This window comes from Hemitrygon akajei, unplaced genomic scaffold, assembly GCF_048418815.1.
Source record: "Hemitrygon akajei unplaced genomic scaffold, sHemAka1.3 Scf000043, whole genome shotgun sequence".
Taxonomy (NCBI): Eukaryota; Metazoa; Chordata; class Chondrichthyes; order Myliobatiformes; family Dasyatidae; genus Hemitrygon; species Hemitrygon akajei.
This window is the reverse complement of record NW_027331929.1, coordinates 4895894-4912998: the sequence shown is the minus strand read 5'-3', so window position 1 is coordinate 4912998 and position 17105 is coordinate 4895894. Positions and strand designations below refer to the sequence as shown.

At 53.1% G+C, this 17105-nt stretch overlaps 1 protein-coding gene across 1 annotated transcript in view; it reads right to left on the bottom strand.

Moving 5' to 3' along the window:
• The window catches only part of LOC140720474 (NACHT, LRR and PYD domains-containing protein 3-like), a 55403-nt gene that overhangs the window by 33937 nt on the left and 4361 nt on the right, over positions 1 to 17105 (bottom strand). The window contains exon 5 of the mRNA XM_073035324.1: positions 14329 to 16066. Within this exon, the coding sequence (XP_072891425.1) occupies positions 14329 to 16066 (1738 nt within the window). The remainder of the gene's footprint in view (positions 1 to 14328; positions 16067 to 17105) is intronic.

Sequence of the window (17105 nt, the reverse complement as noted above, 5' to 3'; positions counted from 1 at the left end):
GGTGAAGAGAGATCCCACAGGAGGAAGTGGGATGGGGAATAGGTCCCATAGGAGGAAGGCGATGGGGAAGAGCGATCACAGAGTAGGAAGGAGAATGGGGAAGAGAGATCCCAGAGGAGGAAGGGGTTGGGGAAGAGTGATCCCACAGGAGGAAGGAGGATGGGGAAGAGTGATCCCACAGGAGGAAGGGGGATGGGGAAGAGAGATCCCACAGGAGGAAGGGGGATCTGGAAGAAAGTTCCCACAGGAGGAAGGCTGATGGGGAAAAAGAGATCCCACAGGAGGAAGGGGGCTTGGGACGAGAGATCCTACAGGAGGAAGGGGGCTGGGGAAGAGATATCCCACAGGAGGAAGGCTGATGGGGAAAAAGAGATCCCACAGGAGGAAGGGGGCTTGGGACGAGAGTTCCTACAGGAGGAAGGGGGATGGGGAAGAGAGATGACACAGTAGGAAGGAGAATGGGGAATCGACTTCCCAGAGGAGGAGGGGGATGGTGAAGAGTGATCCCAGAGGAGGAAGTGGATATAGAGAAGAGAGATCCCACAGGCGGAATGGGATGGGGAAAAGAGATACCACAGTTGTAGGGGGATGGGGAAGAGAGATCCCACGGGAATAAGGAGAAAGGGGAAGAGAGATACCACAGGAGGAAGGGGATGGGAAAGAGATATCCCACCGGAGGAAGAGAGTTCCCGGAGGCGCAAGTGGACATTGAAGAGAGATCCCGCAGTAGGAAGCTGAATCAGGAAGAGAGATCGAAAGGGAGGAAGGAGATCGGGAAAATAAATATACATGGGGGATGGGTAAAGAGATCCCAAAGCAGGAAGGTTAATGGGTGAGAAACATCCCACAGGAGGGAGAGGATGAGGAAATGAGATCCCGCAGGAAGAAGTGGGATGGGGAGAAGAGATCCCACAGGATTTGGTGGTAATGGTAGGATAGATCCCACAGGAGGAAGGGGGATAGGAAAGAGAGATCAAACGGGAGTAAGGGGAATGGGGAAGAGGACCCACAGGAGGAAGGGGGATGGGGAAGAGGTTCCACAGGAGGAAGGGGATGGGGAAGAGGTCCCACAGGAGGAAGGGGATGGGGAAGGGAGATCCCACAGGAGGAAGGCGATTGGGAAGAGAGATCACACAGTAGGAAGGAGAATGGGGAAGAGAGATACCACAGGAGGGAGGGGGATGGGGAATAGGTCCCATAGGAGGAAGGCGATGGGGAAGAGCGATCACAGAGTAGGAAGGAGAATGGGGAAGAGAGATCCCAGAGGAGGAAGGGGTTGGGGAAGAGTGATCCCACAGGAGGAAGGAGGATGGGGAAGAGAGATCCCACTGCAGGTAGGGGGATGGGAAAGAGAGATCCCACAGGAGGAAGGGGGATGGGGAAGAGAGATCCCACAGGAGGAAGGGGGATCTGGAAGAAAGTTCCCACAGGAGGAAGGCTGATGGGGAAAAAGAGATCCCACAGGAGGAAGGGGGCTTGGGACGAGAGATCCTACAGGAGGAAGGGGGCTGGGGAAGAGATATCCCACAGGAGGAAGGCTGATGGGGAAAAAGAGATCCCACAGGAGGAAGGGGGCTTGGGACGAGAGTTCCTACAGGAGGAAGGGGGATGGGGAAGAGAGATCACACAGTAGGAAGGAGAATGGGGAATCGACTTCCCAGAGGAGGAGGGGGATGGTGAAGAGTGATCCCAGAGGAGGAAGTGGATATAGAGAAGAGAGATCCCACAGGCGGAATGGGATGGGGAAAAGAGATACCACAGTTGTAGGGGGATGGGGAAGAGAGATCCCACGGGAATAAGGAGAAAGGGGAAGAGAGATACCACAGGAGGAAGGGGATGGGAAAGAGATATCCCACCGGAGGAAGAGAGTTCCCGGAGGCGCAAGTGGACATTGAAGAGAGATCCCGCAGTAGGAAGCTGAATCAGGAAGAGAGATCGAAAGGGAGGAAGGAGATCGGGAAAATAAATATACATGGGGGATGGGTAAAGAGATCCCAAAGCAGGAAGGTTAATGGGTGAGAAACATCCCACAGGAGGGAGAGGATGAGGAAATGAGATCCCGCAGGAAGAAGTGGGATGGGGAGAAGAGATCCCACAGGATTTGGTGGTAATGGTAGGATAGATCCCACAGGAGGAAGGGGGATAGGAAAGAGAGATCAAACGGGAGTAAGGGGAATGGGGAAGAGGACCCACAGGAGGAAGGGGGATGGGGAAGAGGTTCCACAGGAGGAAGGGGATGGGGAAGAGGTCCCACAGGAGGAAGGGGATGGGGAAGGGAGATCCCACAGGAGGAAGGCGATTGGGAAGAGAGATCACACAGTAGGAAGGAGAATGGGGAAGAGAGATACCACAGGAGGGAGGGGGATGGGGAATAGGTCCCATAGGAGGAAGGCGATGGGGAAGAGCGATCACAGAGTAGGAAGGAGAATGGGGAAGAGAGATCCCAGAGGAGGAAGGGGTTGGGGAAGAGTGATCCCACAGGAGGAAGGAGGATGGGGAAGAGAGATCCCACTGCAGGTAGGGGGATGGGAAAGAGAGATCCCACAGGAGGAAGGGGGATGGGGAAGAGAGATCCCACAGGAGGAAGGGGGATCTGGAAGAAAGTTCCCACAGGAGGAAGGCTGATGGGGAAAAAGAGATCCCACAGGAGGAAGGGGGCTTGGGACGAGAGATCCTACAGGAGGAAGGGGGCTGGGGAAGAGATATCCCACAGGAGGAAGGCTGATGGGGAAAAAGAGATCCCACAGGAGGAAGGGGGCTTGGGACGAGAGTTCCTACAGGAGGAAGGGGGATGGGGAAGAGAGATCACACAGTAGGAAGGAGAATGGGGAATCGACTTCCCAGAGGAGGAGGGGGATGGTGAAGAGTGATCCCAGAGGAGGAAGTGGATATAGAGAAGAGAGATCCCACAGGCGGAATGGGATGGGGAAAAGAGATACCACAGTTGTAGGGGGATGGGGAAGAGAGATCCCACGGGAATAAGGAGAAAGGGGAAGAGAGATACCACAGGAGGAAGGGGATGGGAAAGAGATATCCCACCGGAGGAAGAGAGTTCCCGGAGGCGCAAGTGGACATTGAAGAGAGATCCCGCAGTAGGAAGCTGAATCAGGAAGAGAGATCGAAAGGGAGGAAGGAGATCGGGAAATTAAATATACATGGGGGATGGGTAAAGAGATCCCAAAGCAGGAAGGTTAATGGGTGAGAAACATCCCACAGGAGGGAGAGGATGAGGAAATGAGATCCCGCAGGAAGAAGTGGGATGGGGAGAAGAGATCCCACAGGATTTGGTGGTAATGGTAGGATAGATCCCACAGGAGGAAGGGGGATAGGAAAGAGAGATCAAACGGGAGTAAGGGGAATGGGGAAGAGGACCCACAGGAGGAAGGGGGATGGGGAAGAGGTTCCACAGGAGGAAGGGGATGGGGAAGAGGTCCCACAGGAGGAAGGGGATGGGGAAGGGAGATCCCACAGGAGGAAGGCGATTGGGAAGAGAGATCACACAGTAGGAAGGAGAATGGGGAAGAGAGATACCACAGGAGGGAGGGGGATGGGGAATAGGTCCCATAGGAGGAAGGCGATGGGGAAGAGCGATCACAGAGTAGGAAGGAGAATGGGGAAGAGAGATCCCAGAGGAGGAAGGGGTTGGGGAAGAGTGATCCCACAGGAGGAAGGAGGATGGGGAAGAGAGATCCCACAGTCGGAAACGGAATCAGCAAGAGAGATCCCACAGGAGAAGGGGAAGGAGATGAGAGATCCCACAGGAGCAAGATGGGAAGAGAGATCCCACAGGAGGAAGGGGGATGGTTGAAGAGAGATCCCACAGGAGGAAGGGGGCTGGGGAAGAGATATCCCACAGGAGGAAGGGAGATGGGGAAGAGATATCCCACAGAAGGAAGGGAGATGGGGAAGAGAGATCCTACTGCAGGAGGGGGATGGGAAAGAGAGATCCCACAGGAGGATGGGGGATAGGGAAGCGAGATCTCACAGGAGGAAGGGTGATGGGGAAGAGAGATCCCACAGGAGGAAGGGGGATGGGGAAGACAGATCCCACAGGAGGAAGGGGGATGGGGAAAAGAGTTCCCACAGGAGGAAGGGGGATGGGGAAAAGTGATCCCAAAGGAAGGAAGGGATGAGGGAAGGAGATGCCGCAGGGAGAAGTGGGAAGGGAAAAGAGATCCCACAGGAGTTGGGGGGATGTGGAAGAGAGTTCCCACAGGTGGAAGGGGGATGTGGAAGAGAGTTCCCGCAGGAGGAAGGGGGATGGGGAAGAGTGATCCCACATGTGGAAAGGGGATGGGGAAGAGAGATCCAACGGGACGAAGGAGATCGGGAGAAGAGTTCTACAGGGGGAATGGGATGGGGAAGAGAGAACACACAGGAAGAAAGGGATGGGGAAGAGATATCCCACAGTAGGAAGAGGATGGGAAAGAGATATTCCACAGGAAGAAGAGGGATAGGGAATAGAGATCCCACTGGAGGAAGCGGGCTGGGCAACAGAGATCCCACAGGAGGAAGAGGATGGGAAAGAGAGATCCCAGAGGAGGAAGTGGATGGGGAAGAGAGATCCCGCAGTAGGAAGGGGGATGTGGAAGAGAGATCCCACAGGAGTTGGGGGGATGGGGAAGAGAGATCCCACAGGAGGAGGAGGGTGGGAATGAAATATCCCACAGGAGGAAGAGGAAAGTGGAAGAGAGATCCCAGAGAAGGAAGTGAATGGGGAAGCGAGATCCCACAGGATGAAGGGGGATGTGGAAAACAGATCCCACAGGACGAATGTGATGGGGAAAAGAGTTCCCACAGGAGGAAGGGGGGTGGGGAAAAGTGATCCCAAAGGAAGGAAGGGATGAGGGAAGGAGATGCTGCAGAAAGAAGTGGGATGGGGAAAAGAGATCCCACAGGAGTTGGGGGGATGGGGAGTTCCCACAGGTGGAAGGGGTTAGGAAAGAGAGATCCTATGGGACGAAAGGGAATGGGAAGGAGAGATCCCACAGGAGGAAGGCGGATGTGGAAGCGAGATCCCACAGGAGGAAGGGGAATGGGGAAGAGGTCCCATAGGAAGAAGGAGATGGGGAAGAGAGATCCAACAGGAGGACGGGGATGGGGAAGAGTGATCCCACAGGAGGAAGGAGGATGGGGAAGAGAGATCCCGCAGTCGGAAATGGAATCAGCAAGAGAGATCCCACAGGAGAAGGGAAAGGCGATGAGAGATCCCACAGTAGGAAGCAGAATCAGGAAGAGAGTTCCCACAGGAGTAAGGAGGATGGGGAAGAGAGATCCCACAGGCGGAAGCGGGATAGAGAAGAGAAATCCCACAGGAGGAAGGGGGATAGAGAAGAGAACTCCCACAGGAGGAAGGGGGATAGGGAAGAGAGATCCCACAGGAGGAAGGGGGATAGGGAAGAGAGATCCTACGGGAGTAAGGGGGATACGGCAGAGAGATCCCTCAGGCGAAAGTGTGATAGGGAAGAAATTTCCGGCAGGAGGAACGCGGATGGGGAAGAGTGTTCCCACAGTAGGAAGCAGAATCAGGAAGAGAGATCAAACAGGAGGTAGGGGGATGGGGAAGAGAGATCCCACAGGAGAAAGTGGATGGGGAAAAGAGATCCCAAAGGAGGAAGGGGGCTGGGGAAGAGAGATCCTACAGGAGGAAGGGGGCTGGGGAGAGAGATCCCACAGGAGGAAGGGGGATGTGGAAAAGATATCCCACAGGAGGAAGGGGGATGGGGAAGAGAGATCCCACAGGAGGAAGGGGGATGTGGAAGAAAGTTCCCACAGGAGGAAGGCTGATGGGGAAAAAGAGATCCCACAGGAGGAAGGGGGCTGGGGAAGAGAGATCCCACAGGAGGAAGGCGGATGGGGAAGACAGATCTTACAGGAGGAAGAGGATGGGAAAGAGATATCCCACAGGAGGAAGAGGGATGGTGAAGAGAGATCCCAGAGGAGGAAGTGGATATAGAAGAGAGATCCTGCAGTAGGAAGCTGAATCAGGAAGAGAGATCGAACGGGAGGAAGGAGATCTGGAAAATAAATATACACGGGGAAGCGGATGGCGAAGAGAGATCCCACAGGAGGAAGAGGGATGGGGAAGAGAGATTCAAGGGATATAGAAGAGAGATCCCGCAGTAGGAAGCTGAATTAGGAAGAGAGATCGAAAGTGAGGAAGGAGATCGGGAAAATAAATCAACATGGGGGATGGGGAAAAGAGATCCCAATGCAGGTAGGGGGATGGGGAAGGGAGATCCTACATGAGGAAGTGGATGGGGAAAGGTGATCCCACAGGAGGAAGGGGGATGGGGAAGAGAGATTCCACAGGAGGAAGGGGATCCGGAAGAGACTTCCCACAGAAGGAAGGGGGATGGGGAAGAGTTACCACATGGTGAAAGAGATTGGGAAGAGAGATCTCTCAGTCAGAAACAGAATCAGGAAGAGAGATCCCATAGGAGAATGGGGCTGGGGAAGAGAGATCCCACAGGAGAAGGGGAAGGTGATGAGAGATCCCACAGGAGCAAGATGGGAAGAGAGATCACATAGGAGGAAGGGGGATGGGGAAGAGAGATCCCACAGGTGGAAGGGGGCTGGGGAAGATAGATCCCACAGGAAGGAGGGGATGTGGAACTGAGATCCCGCAGGAGTAAGGAGGATGGGGAAGAGATACCACATGGTGAAAGAGATTGGGAAGAGAGATCTCGCAGTCAGAAACAGAATCAGGAAGAGAGATCCCACAGGAGAAGGGGGCTGGGGAAGAGAGTTCCCACAGGAGAAGGGGAAGGTGATGAGAGATCCCACAGGAGCAAGATGGGAAGAGAGATCACATAGGAGGAAGGGGGATGGGAAAGAGAGATCCCACAGGAGGAAGAGGGATGCGGCAGAGAGATCCCTCAGGAGAAAGGGTGATAGGGAAGAAATTTCCGGCAGGAGGAAGTGGATGGGGAAGAGAGATCCCACAGGATGAAGGGGGATGTGGAAAACAGATCCCACAGGACGAATGTGATGGGGAAAAGAGTTCCCACAGGAGGAAGGGGGGTGGGGAAAAGTGATCCCAAAGGAAGGAAGGGATGAGGGAAGGAGATGCTGCAGAAAGAAGTGGGATGGGGAAAAGAGATCCCACAGGAGTTGGGGGGATGGGGAGTTCCCACAGGTGGAAGGGGTTAGGAAAGAGAGATCCTATGGGACGAAAGGGAATGGGAAGGAGAGATCCCACAGGAGGAAGGCGGATGTGGAAGCGAGATCCCACAGGAGGAAGGGGAATGGGGAAGAGGTCCCATAGGAAGAAGGAGATGGGGAAGAGAGATCCAACAGGAGGACGGGGATGGGGAAGAGTGATCCCACAGGAGGAAGGAGGATGGGGAAGAGAGATCCCGCAGTCGGAAATGGAATCAGCAAGAGAGATCCCACAGGAGAAGGGAAAGGCGATGAGAGATCCCACAGTAGGAAGCAGAATCAGGAAGAGAGTTCCCACAGGAGTAAGGAGGATGGGGAAGAGAGATCCCACAGGCGGAAGCGGGATAGAGAAGAGAAATCCCACAGGAGGAAGGGGGATAGAGAAGAGAACTCCCACAGGAGGAAGGGGGATAGGGAAGAGAGATCCCACAGGAGGAAGGGGGATAGGGAAGAGAGATCCTACGGGAGTAAGGGGGATACGGCAGAGAGATCCCTCAGGCGAAAGTGTGATAGGGAAGAAATTTCCGGCAGGAGGAACGCGGATGGGGAAGAGTGTTCCCACAGTAGGAAGCAGAATCAGGAAGAGAGATCAAACAGGAGGTAGGGGGATGGGGAAGAGAGATCCCACAGGAGAAAGTGGATGGGGAAAAGAGATCCCAAAGGAGGAAGGGGGCTGGGGAAGAGAGATCCTACAGGAGGAAGGGGGCTGGGGAGAGAGATCCCACAGGAGGAAGGGGGATGTGGAAAAGATATCCCACAGGAGGAAGGGGGATGGGGAAGAGAGATCCCACAGGAGGAAGGGGGATGTGGAAGAAAGTTCCCACAGGAGGAAGGCTGATGGGGAAAAAGAGATCCCACAGGAGGAAGGGGGCTGGGGAAGAGAGATCCCACAGGAGGAAGGCGGATGGGGAAGACAGATCTTACAGGAGGAAGAGGATGGGAAAGAGATATCCCACAGGAGGAAGAGGGATGGTGAAGAGAGATCCCAGAGGAGGAAGTGGATATAGAAGAGAGATCCTGCAGTAGGAAGCTGAATCAGGAAGAGAGATCGAACGGGAGGAAGGAGATCTGGAAAATAAATATACACAGGGAAGCGGATGGCGAAGAGAGATCCCACAGGAGGAAGAGGGATGGGGAAGAGAGATTCAAGGGATATAGAAGAGAGATCCCGCAGTAGGAAGCTGAATTAGGAAGAGAGATCGAAAGTGAGGAAGGAGATCGGGAAAATAAATCAACATGGGGGATGGGGAAAAGAGATCCCAATGCAGGAAGGGGGATGGGGAAGGGAGATCCTACATGAGGAAGTGGATGGGGAAAGGTGATCCCACAGGAGGAAGGGGGATGGGGAAGAGAGATTCCACAGGAGGAAGGGGATCCGGAAGAGACTTCCCACAGAAGGAAGGGGGATGGGGAAGAGTTACCACATGGTGAAAGAGATTGGGAAGAGAGATCTCTCAGTCAGAAACAGAATCAGGAAGAGAGATCCCACAGGAGAAGGGGGCTGGGGAAGAGAGATCCCACAGGAGAAGGGGAAGGTGATGAGAGATCCCACAGGAGCAAGATGGGAAGAGAGATCACATAGGAGGAAGGGGGATGGGGAAGAGAGATCCCACAGGTGGAAGGGGGCTGGGGAAGATAGATCCCACAGGAAGGAGGGGATGTGGAACTGAGATCCCGCAGGAGTAAGGAGGATGGGGAAGAGATACCACATGGTGAAAGAGATTGGGAAGAGAGATCTCGCAGTCAGAAACAGAATCAGGAAGAGAGATCCCACAGGAGAAGGGGGCTGGGGAAGAGAGTTCCCACAGGAGAAGGGGAAGGTGATGAGAGATCCCACAGGAGCAAGATGGGAAGAGAGATCACATAGGAGGAAGGGGGATGGGAAAGAGAGATCCCACAGGAGGAAGAGGGATGCGGCAGAGAGATCCCTCAGGAGAAAGGGTGATAGGGAAGAAATTTCCGGCAGGAGGAAGTGGATGGGGAAGAGAGATCCCACAGTAGGAAGCAGAATCAGGAAGAGAGATCAAACAGGAGGAAGGCTGATGGGGAAGAGAGATCCCACAGGAGGAAGGGGGCTGGGGAAGAGAGATTCCACAGGAGGAAGGGGTCTGGAGAAGAGAGATCCTACAGGAGGAAGGGGGCTGGGGAGTGAAATCCCACAGGAGGAAGGGGGTTGGGGAAGAGAGATTCCACAGGAGGAAGGGGGCTGGGGAGAGAGATCCCACAGGCGGAAGGGGGATGGGGAAGAGAGATTCCACAGGAGGAAGGGGGATGTGGAAGAAAGTTCCCAGAGGAGGAAGGCTGATGGGGAAAAAGAGATCCCACAGGAGGAAGGGGGCTGGGGAAGAGAGATCCTACAGGAGGAAGGGGGATGTGGAAGAGAGATCCCACAGGAGGAAGGGGGATGTGGAAGAGAGTTCCCTCAGGAGGAAGGGAGATGGGGAAGAGAGATCCCACTGCAGGTAGGGGATGGGAAAGAAAGATCCCACAGGAGGAAGGGGGCTGGGGAAAGAGAGATCCCACAGGAGGAAGGGTAATGTGGAAGAGAGTTCCCTCAGGAGGAAGGGAGATGGGGAAGAGAGATCCTACTGCAGGTAGGGGGATGGGAAAGAGAGATCCCACAGGAGGAAGGGGGATGGGGAGGAGAGATCCCACAGGAGGAAGGGGCTTGTGGAAGAAAGTTCCCACGGGAGGACGGCTGATGGTGAAAAAGAGATCCCACAGGAGGAAGGGGGCTTGGAACGAGAGATCCTACAGGAGGAAGGGGGATGGGAAAGCGAGATCCCACAGGAGGAAGAGGGATGCGGCAGAGAGATCCCTCAGGAGAAAGGGTGATAGGGAAGAAATTTCCGGCAGGAGGAAGTGGATGGGGAAGAGAGATCCCACAGTAGGAAGAAGAATCAGGAAGAGAGATCAAACAGGAGGAAGGCTGATGGGGAAGTGAGATCCCACAGGAGGAAGGGGGCTGGGGAAGAGAGATTCCACAGGAGGAAGGGGTCTGGGGAAGAGAGATCCTACAGGAGGAAGGGGGCTGGGGAGTGAAATCCCACAGGAGGAAGGGGGTTGGGGAAGAGAGATTCCACAGGAGGAAGGGGGCTGGGGAGAGAGATCCCACAGGAGGAAGGGGGATGGGGAAGAGAGATTCCACAGGAGGAAGGGGGATGTGGAAAAAGAGATCCCACAGGAGGAAGGGGGCTGGGGAAGAGAGATCCTACAGGAGGAAGGAGGCTTGGGAAGAGAGTTCCTACAGGAGGAAGGGGGATGTTGAAGAAAGTTCCCACAGGAGGAAGGCTGATGGGGAAAAAGAGATCCCACAGGAGGAAGGGGGCTGGGGAAGAGAGATCCTACAGGAGGAAGGGGGATGTGGAAGTGAGATCCCACAGGAGGAAGGGGGATGTGGAAGAGAGTTCCCTCAGGAGGAAGGGAGATGGGGAAGAGAGATCCCACTGCAGGTAGGGGATGGGAAAGAAAGATCCCACAGGAGGAAGGGGGCTGGGGAAAGAGAGATCCCACAGGAGGAAGGGGGATGGGGAAGAGAGATCCCTCAGGAGGAAGGGTAATGTGGAAGAGAGTTCCCTCAGGAGGAAGGGAGATGGGGAAGAGAGATCCTACTGCAGGTAGGGGGATGGGAAAGAGAGATCCCACAGGAGGAAGGGGGATGGGGAGGAGAGATCCCACAGGAGGAAGGGGGATGGGGAGGAGAGATCCCACAGGAGGAAGGGGGATGTGGAAGAAAGTTCCCACAGGAGGAAGGCTGATGGTGAAAAAGAGATCCCACAGGAGGAAGGGGGCTTGGAACGAGAGATCCTACAGGAGGATGGGGAAGAGAGATTCCACAGGAGGAAGGGGGATGGGGAAGGGAGATCCCACAGGAAAATGGGGGATGGGGAAGAGAGATCACACAATAGGAAGGAGAATGGGGAATCGACTTCCCAGAGGAGGAGGGGGATGGGGAAGAGTGATCCCAGAGGAGGAAGTGGATATAGAGAAGAGAGATCCCACAGGCGGAATGGGATGGGAAGAGTGATCCCAGAGGACGAAGGGGATGGGAAAAAGAGATCCCACAGGAGGATGAGGGATGGGAAAAAGAGATCCCACAGGTGTAATTGGGATGGGGAAAAGAGATACCACAGTTGTAGGGGGATAGGGAAGAGAGATCCCACGGGAGTAAGGAGAAAGGGGAAGAGAGATCCCACAGGAGGAAGGGGATGGGAAAGAGAGATCCCGGAGGCGGAAGTGGACATTGAAGAGAGATCCCGCAGTAGGAAGCTGAATCAGGAAGTGAGATCGAAAGGGAGGAAGGAGATCGGGAAAATAAATTACATGGGTGATGGGTAAAGAGATCCCAAAGCAGGAAGGTTAATGGGTGAGAAACATCCCACAGGAGGGAGAGGATGAGGAAATGAGATCCCGCAGGAAGAAGTGGGATGGGGAGAAGAGATCCCGCAGGATTTGGGGGTAATGGTAGGAGAGATCCCACAGGAGGAAGGGGGATAGGAAAGAGAGATCAAACGGGAGTAAGGGGAATGGGGAAGAGGTCCCACAGGAGGAAGGGGGATGGGGAAGAGGTCCCACAGGAGGAAGGGGATGGGGAAGGGAGATCCCACAGGAGGAAGGCAATTGGGAAGAGAGATCACACAGTAGGAAGGAGAATGGGGAAGAGAGATACCACAGGAGGGAGGGGGATGGGGAATAGGTCCCATAGGAGGAAGGCGATGGGGAAGAGCGATCACAGAGTAGGAAGGAGAATGGGGAAGAGAGATCCCACAGGAGGAAGGGGGATGGGGAAAGGAGATCCCACAGGAGGAAGGGGGATGGGAAATAGAGATCTCACAGGATGAAGGGGATGGGGAAGAGAGATCCCACAGTAGAAGGGGAAGGTGATGAGAGATCCCACAGGAGCAAGATGGTAAGAGAGATCACATAGGAGCAAGGGGGATGGGAAAGAGAGAAACCACAGGAGGAAGAGGGATGGGGAAGAGAGATCCCACAAGAGAAGGGGAAGGTGAAGAGAGATCCCACAGGAGAATGGGAAGGCGATGAGAGATCCCACAGGAGCAAGATGGGAAGAGAGATCACATAGGAGCAAGTGGGATGGGAAAGAGAGAAACCACAGGAGGAAGAGGGATACGGCAGAGAGATCCCTCAGGCGAAAGTGTGATAGGGAAGAAATTTCCGGCAGGAGGAACGCGGATGGGGAAGAGTGTTCCCACAGTAGGAAGCAGAATCAGGAAGAGAGATCAAACAGGAGGTAGGGGGATGGGGAAGAGAGATCCCACAGGAGAAAGTGCATGGGGAAAAGAGATCCCAAAGGAGGAAGGGGGATGGGGAAGAGAGATCCCATAGGAGGAAGGGGGCTGGGGAAGAGAGATTCAACAGGAGGAAGGCTGATGGGGAAAGGAGATCCCACAGGAGGAAGGGGGCTGGGGAAGAGAGATCCTACAGGAGGAAGGGGGATGTGGAAAAGATATCCTACAGGAGGAAGGGGGATGGGGAAGAGAGATCCCACAGGAGGAAGGGGGATGTGGAAGAAAGTTCCCACAGGAGGATGGCTGATGGGGAAAAAGAGATCCCACAGGAGGAAGGGGGCTGGGGAAGAGAGATCCCACAGGAGGAAGGGGGCTGGGGAAGAGAGATACCACAGGAGGAAGGCGGATGGGGAAGACAGATCTTACAGGAGGAAGAGGATGGGAAAGAGATATCCCACAGGAGGAAGAGGGATGGTGAAGAGAGATCCCAGAGGAGGAAGTGGATATAGAAGAGAGATCCTGCAGTAGGAAGCTGAATCAGGAAGAGAGATCGAACGGGAGGAAGGAGATCTGGAAAATAAATATACACGGGGAAGCGGATGGCGAAGAGAGATCCCACAGGAGGAAGAGGGATGGGGAAGAGAGATTCAAGGGATATAGAAGAGCGATCTCTCAGTAGGAAGCTGAATTAGGAAGAGAGATCGAAAGTGAGGAAGGAGATCGGGAAAATAAATCTACATGGGGGATGGGGAAAAGAGATCCCAATGCAGGAAGGGGGATGGGGATGGGAGATCCTACATGAGGAAGTGGATGGGGAAAGGTGATCCCACAGGAGGAAAGGGGATAGGAAGGCAAGATCCCACAGGAGGAAGGGGGATGGGGAAGGGAGATCCCACAGGAGGAAGGGGGATGGGGAAGGGAGATCCTACATGAGGAAGGGGATGGGGAAAGGAGATCCCACAGGAGGAAAGGGGTTGGGAAGGCAAGATCCCACAGGAGGACGGGGATGGGGAAGGGAGATCCCACAGGAGGAAGGGGGATGGGGTAGATATACCACAGGATGAAAGAGATGGGGAAGACAGATCCCACAGGCGAAATGAGAAAGGGGAAAAGAGATCCTACAGGAGGATGGGGATGAGGAAAAGAGATCCCAGAGGAGGAATGGGGATGGGGAGGAGAGATCCTACAGGATGAAGAGGATGGGGAAGAGAGGTCCCACAGGAGGAAGAGGGATGGGGAAGAGAGATCCCACAGGAAGAAAGGAATGGGGAAGAGATATCCCACAGGAGTTAGGAGATCGCGAAAAGAGATCCCTCAGGAGGAAGGTGAATGGGGAAGAGAGATCCCACAGGAGGAAGGCGGATGGGGAAGAGAGATCCTACAGGATGAAGAGGATGGGGAAGAGAGGTCCCACAGGAGGAAGAGGGATAGGGAAGAGAGATACCACAGTTATGGGGGGATTGGGAAGAGAGTTCCCACAGGTGGAAGGGGGATAGGAAAGAGAGATCCTGCAGGAGGAAGGGGGATGGGGAAGAAACATCCCACAGGAGGAAGGGGATGAGGAAATGAGATCCCGCAGGAAGAACTGGGATGGGGAGAAGAGATCCCACAAGAGATGGGGGTTTGGGGAAGAGAGATCCCTCGGGAAGGGGGATGGGGAAAGTGATCCGACAGGAGGGAGATCCCACAGCAGGAACGTGGGTGTGGAAGAGAAATCTGAAAAGAGGAAGGGTAATGGCTAAGAGAAATCCAACAGGAAAAAGGGGGATGGGGAAGAGTGGTCGCACAGGATGAAGGGGGTGGCATTTGTCACAATTCATCTCAATCTGATTTACTGCAGTTTTACCCAAATCCCTTTTCATTCAAACAGCACAATGGAACAGTTTCACAGTTCTGAGTGAGAGCTAAATCAAGTTACCTCAACTCCTGGCACTTGTGCAGCCCGGGTCCCAGCCGCTGGATTCCTTCACACTGAATGTTGCAGTTCTCCAGGTTGAGATGTTTTATTGTATCACAGAGTCCGATGGCATGAGACAGGACCGCGCAGTCAATAGGGGTCAGTGTCATTCCACTGAATGAAAGTGTGTCCATGGATCCCAGTGTAGCCTGAGCCAGTCCACGATTCTGAGACTCAAACAGGTAGTGCAATGTGTTCAGGAGGCTCCTTTTACCAGCTTCACTCTCCGTGTTTCCACTCTGGCGTTTAACCTCCTCCTTCACCCAGTCAATCACCCGGCAGGTTGTTTGATTAGGAAATGGACCCAGAAACTCCTCCAGGCCCCGAGCTGTCATTGGGTTGGAGAGACCAGCAAAAAAACGGAAAAATACCTCAAATCGCCCATCTTCCATCTTGTGGGCTTCAGTGAGGAATTTCAGGATATCCTTGGGATGTACAGACAGGAATTTTGCGACTGCAGCTACAAACTCTTGGATGGTGAGGTGTGGGAATGTGTACACCACGCTCCGGGCAGAATCCTCTCTCTCCAAAAGCTCCATCAGGAAACCAGACAGGAACTGGGAAGGCTGCAGATTGAACTTGATCAAATCTCCGTCTGTAAACACAATCTTCTTCTCGGACACTCCTCTGTAGGCCATCTGACCCACCCTGAGTAACACATCACGGGGTCTCTCAATCTCACGGCCGTGGTTTTTCAGGATATTGTAAATATAGTAGGAGTACAGTTGAGTGATGGTCTTGGGAACTCGCTGCGGGTCCCTGACTCTTTGTGTGAAGAAGGGGCCCAGTGCCAGAGCAAGGATCCAGCAGTAGGAGGGGTTGTAGCTCATAGTGTACAGGATCCCGTTCTCCTGCACGTGTTTGAAAACAGCTGCTGCCACCATCTGATCTTCAAAATGCCTGATGAAATATTCCTTCCGTTCCTCACCAACAAATCCCAGGATTTCAGCCCAGACACCGACCTTTGCCTTTTCCAATAAATGTAACACAGAGGGGCGGGTGGTCACCAGCACTGAACACCCTGGGAGCAGCTTGTGCTGTATTAAACTGTACACTATGTCAGACACTTCACACCACCACCCGGGATCTGGGCACTGGTGCTTGGGTTCTGTATCTCTCCGACTGTCCGCAAAATCGATTCTGTGCTTGAATTCATCCAAACCATCGAATATAAACAGCAATCCCTCTGGGTTCTTCCAGACCTCTCTCAGTGAATTCCCGAAGTAAGGATACTGATCCAGAATCAGTTCCCTCAGGTTTATTCTGCAGTTAATAGAGTTTAAATCCCGGAATTTGAAACTGAAGACAAACTGGAATTGTTGGAATATTTTCCCGGCGGCCCAGTCATAAACAATCTTTTGTACCATTGTTGTTTTCCCTATTCCTGGCACTCCGGCTACTGCTGCAGAACTCCCAGATTTGGATTTACTCCGGGAAAAACTGCTGTGGAATAACTGAGCAGTCTGTATTTTTTCTAACGCTCCACGGAGATGTTTCTCTCTGTAATCCTCGTGGTCTTTGCCTCTTGCCAGCAGCTCGTGTTCCACCAGTCTCCGATGTCGAAGAGTAGAAATGACAGTGAGCTTTGTGTATCGATCATCCAGCTGGAAAACCTTCACCTTCTCCCTCATCAGGATCGTGTTCACTCTCAGTGTTTCAGTTTGTGCCCGCAGAGTCTCCTTGTGTTTCTGTTGAACATCTTCATGGGAACAGAGAACATGGTCAAAATGTTAACTAGCTCAACTGACAAAGAACTTTATAACTACATTCCAATATTCAGTGTTTGAGATTACATGAATTAATTCAATGCTTCCATGGATATTAGGACAGAAGGTAAAATTCTGTTCACAGACACAGGAACTAACAGCAATGATTGTCTCAGAAAAATGTCCAATCCTGATATTCTGATGCTAATTACTGATGAAGGTGAACATTCCCCGATATCCTATTGCAATCCTGACTGCACTCCCGTTACAACATTTCACTATATTTAAAGCATTGTTTGCATCATTAACAGACGATGTTATTGCTGACCTGGTGTGGAAATATGGAGAGCAGGACACTGTGCCTTTTGGCAAAGCTACACACTGGGGAGTCACAGGTGTCCACTGCAAACACCAATGGTGTCAAAACAGGAACAGAACATGCGGGAAATGGAGGTTTCTTTACTCAGAGATGTTCCTGATTCGGAAGAGCGTCAGCATTTAGAGAAGGCAGGATAATGGGGTTGAGAAGAATTGCGGAGCAAATTCACTGAGCTGAATGGCTTCATTATCTTCCTAAGACTTATGGTTTTAGGGAGTATCTAGAGTATTGTGTTCACTTCTGATTGTCCAGCACTGGGGATGATTGGAGAGGGTGCAGAACAGGTTCACCAGGATGTTGCTTGGATTCGGTGCCATGTGAGGTAAGTAGTGGTTTGAGAAACTTGGATTGTTTATTCTGGAGTTAGAATAGAGATCTGACAGATGTTTATAAGATTGAGAGATCAGATTTGGGGTAGAGAGCCTGTATTTTACTTTCAACTTGGGATTCATGGCTCATACCAGAGGGCATTTGGTAAAGGTGAAATGGGGTAAATTTAGAGTACATGTGGGCAGATTTTTCACAGGGTTGTGTGTGCCTGGAATTTACAGCCTGGGTCGTGTTAGAGGCAACTATGTCATAGATGCTCCAAGAGATACATGAATGTGCAGGAAATGCGAGGGTATGGTCAATAGCATAAGAGAGGATAGCAA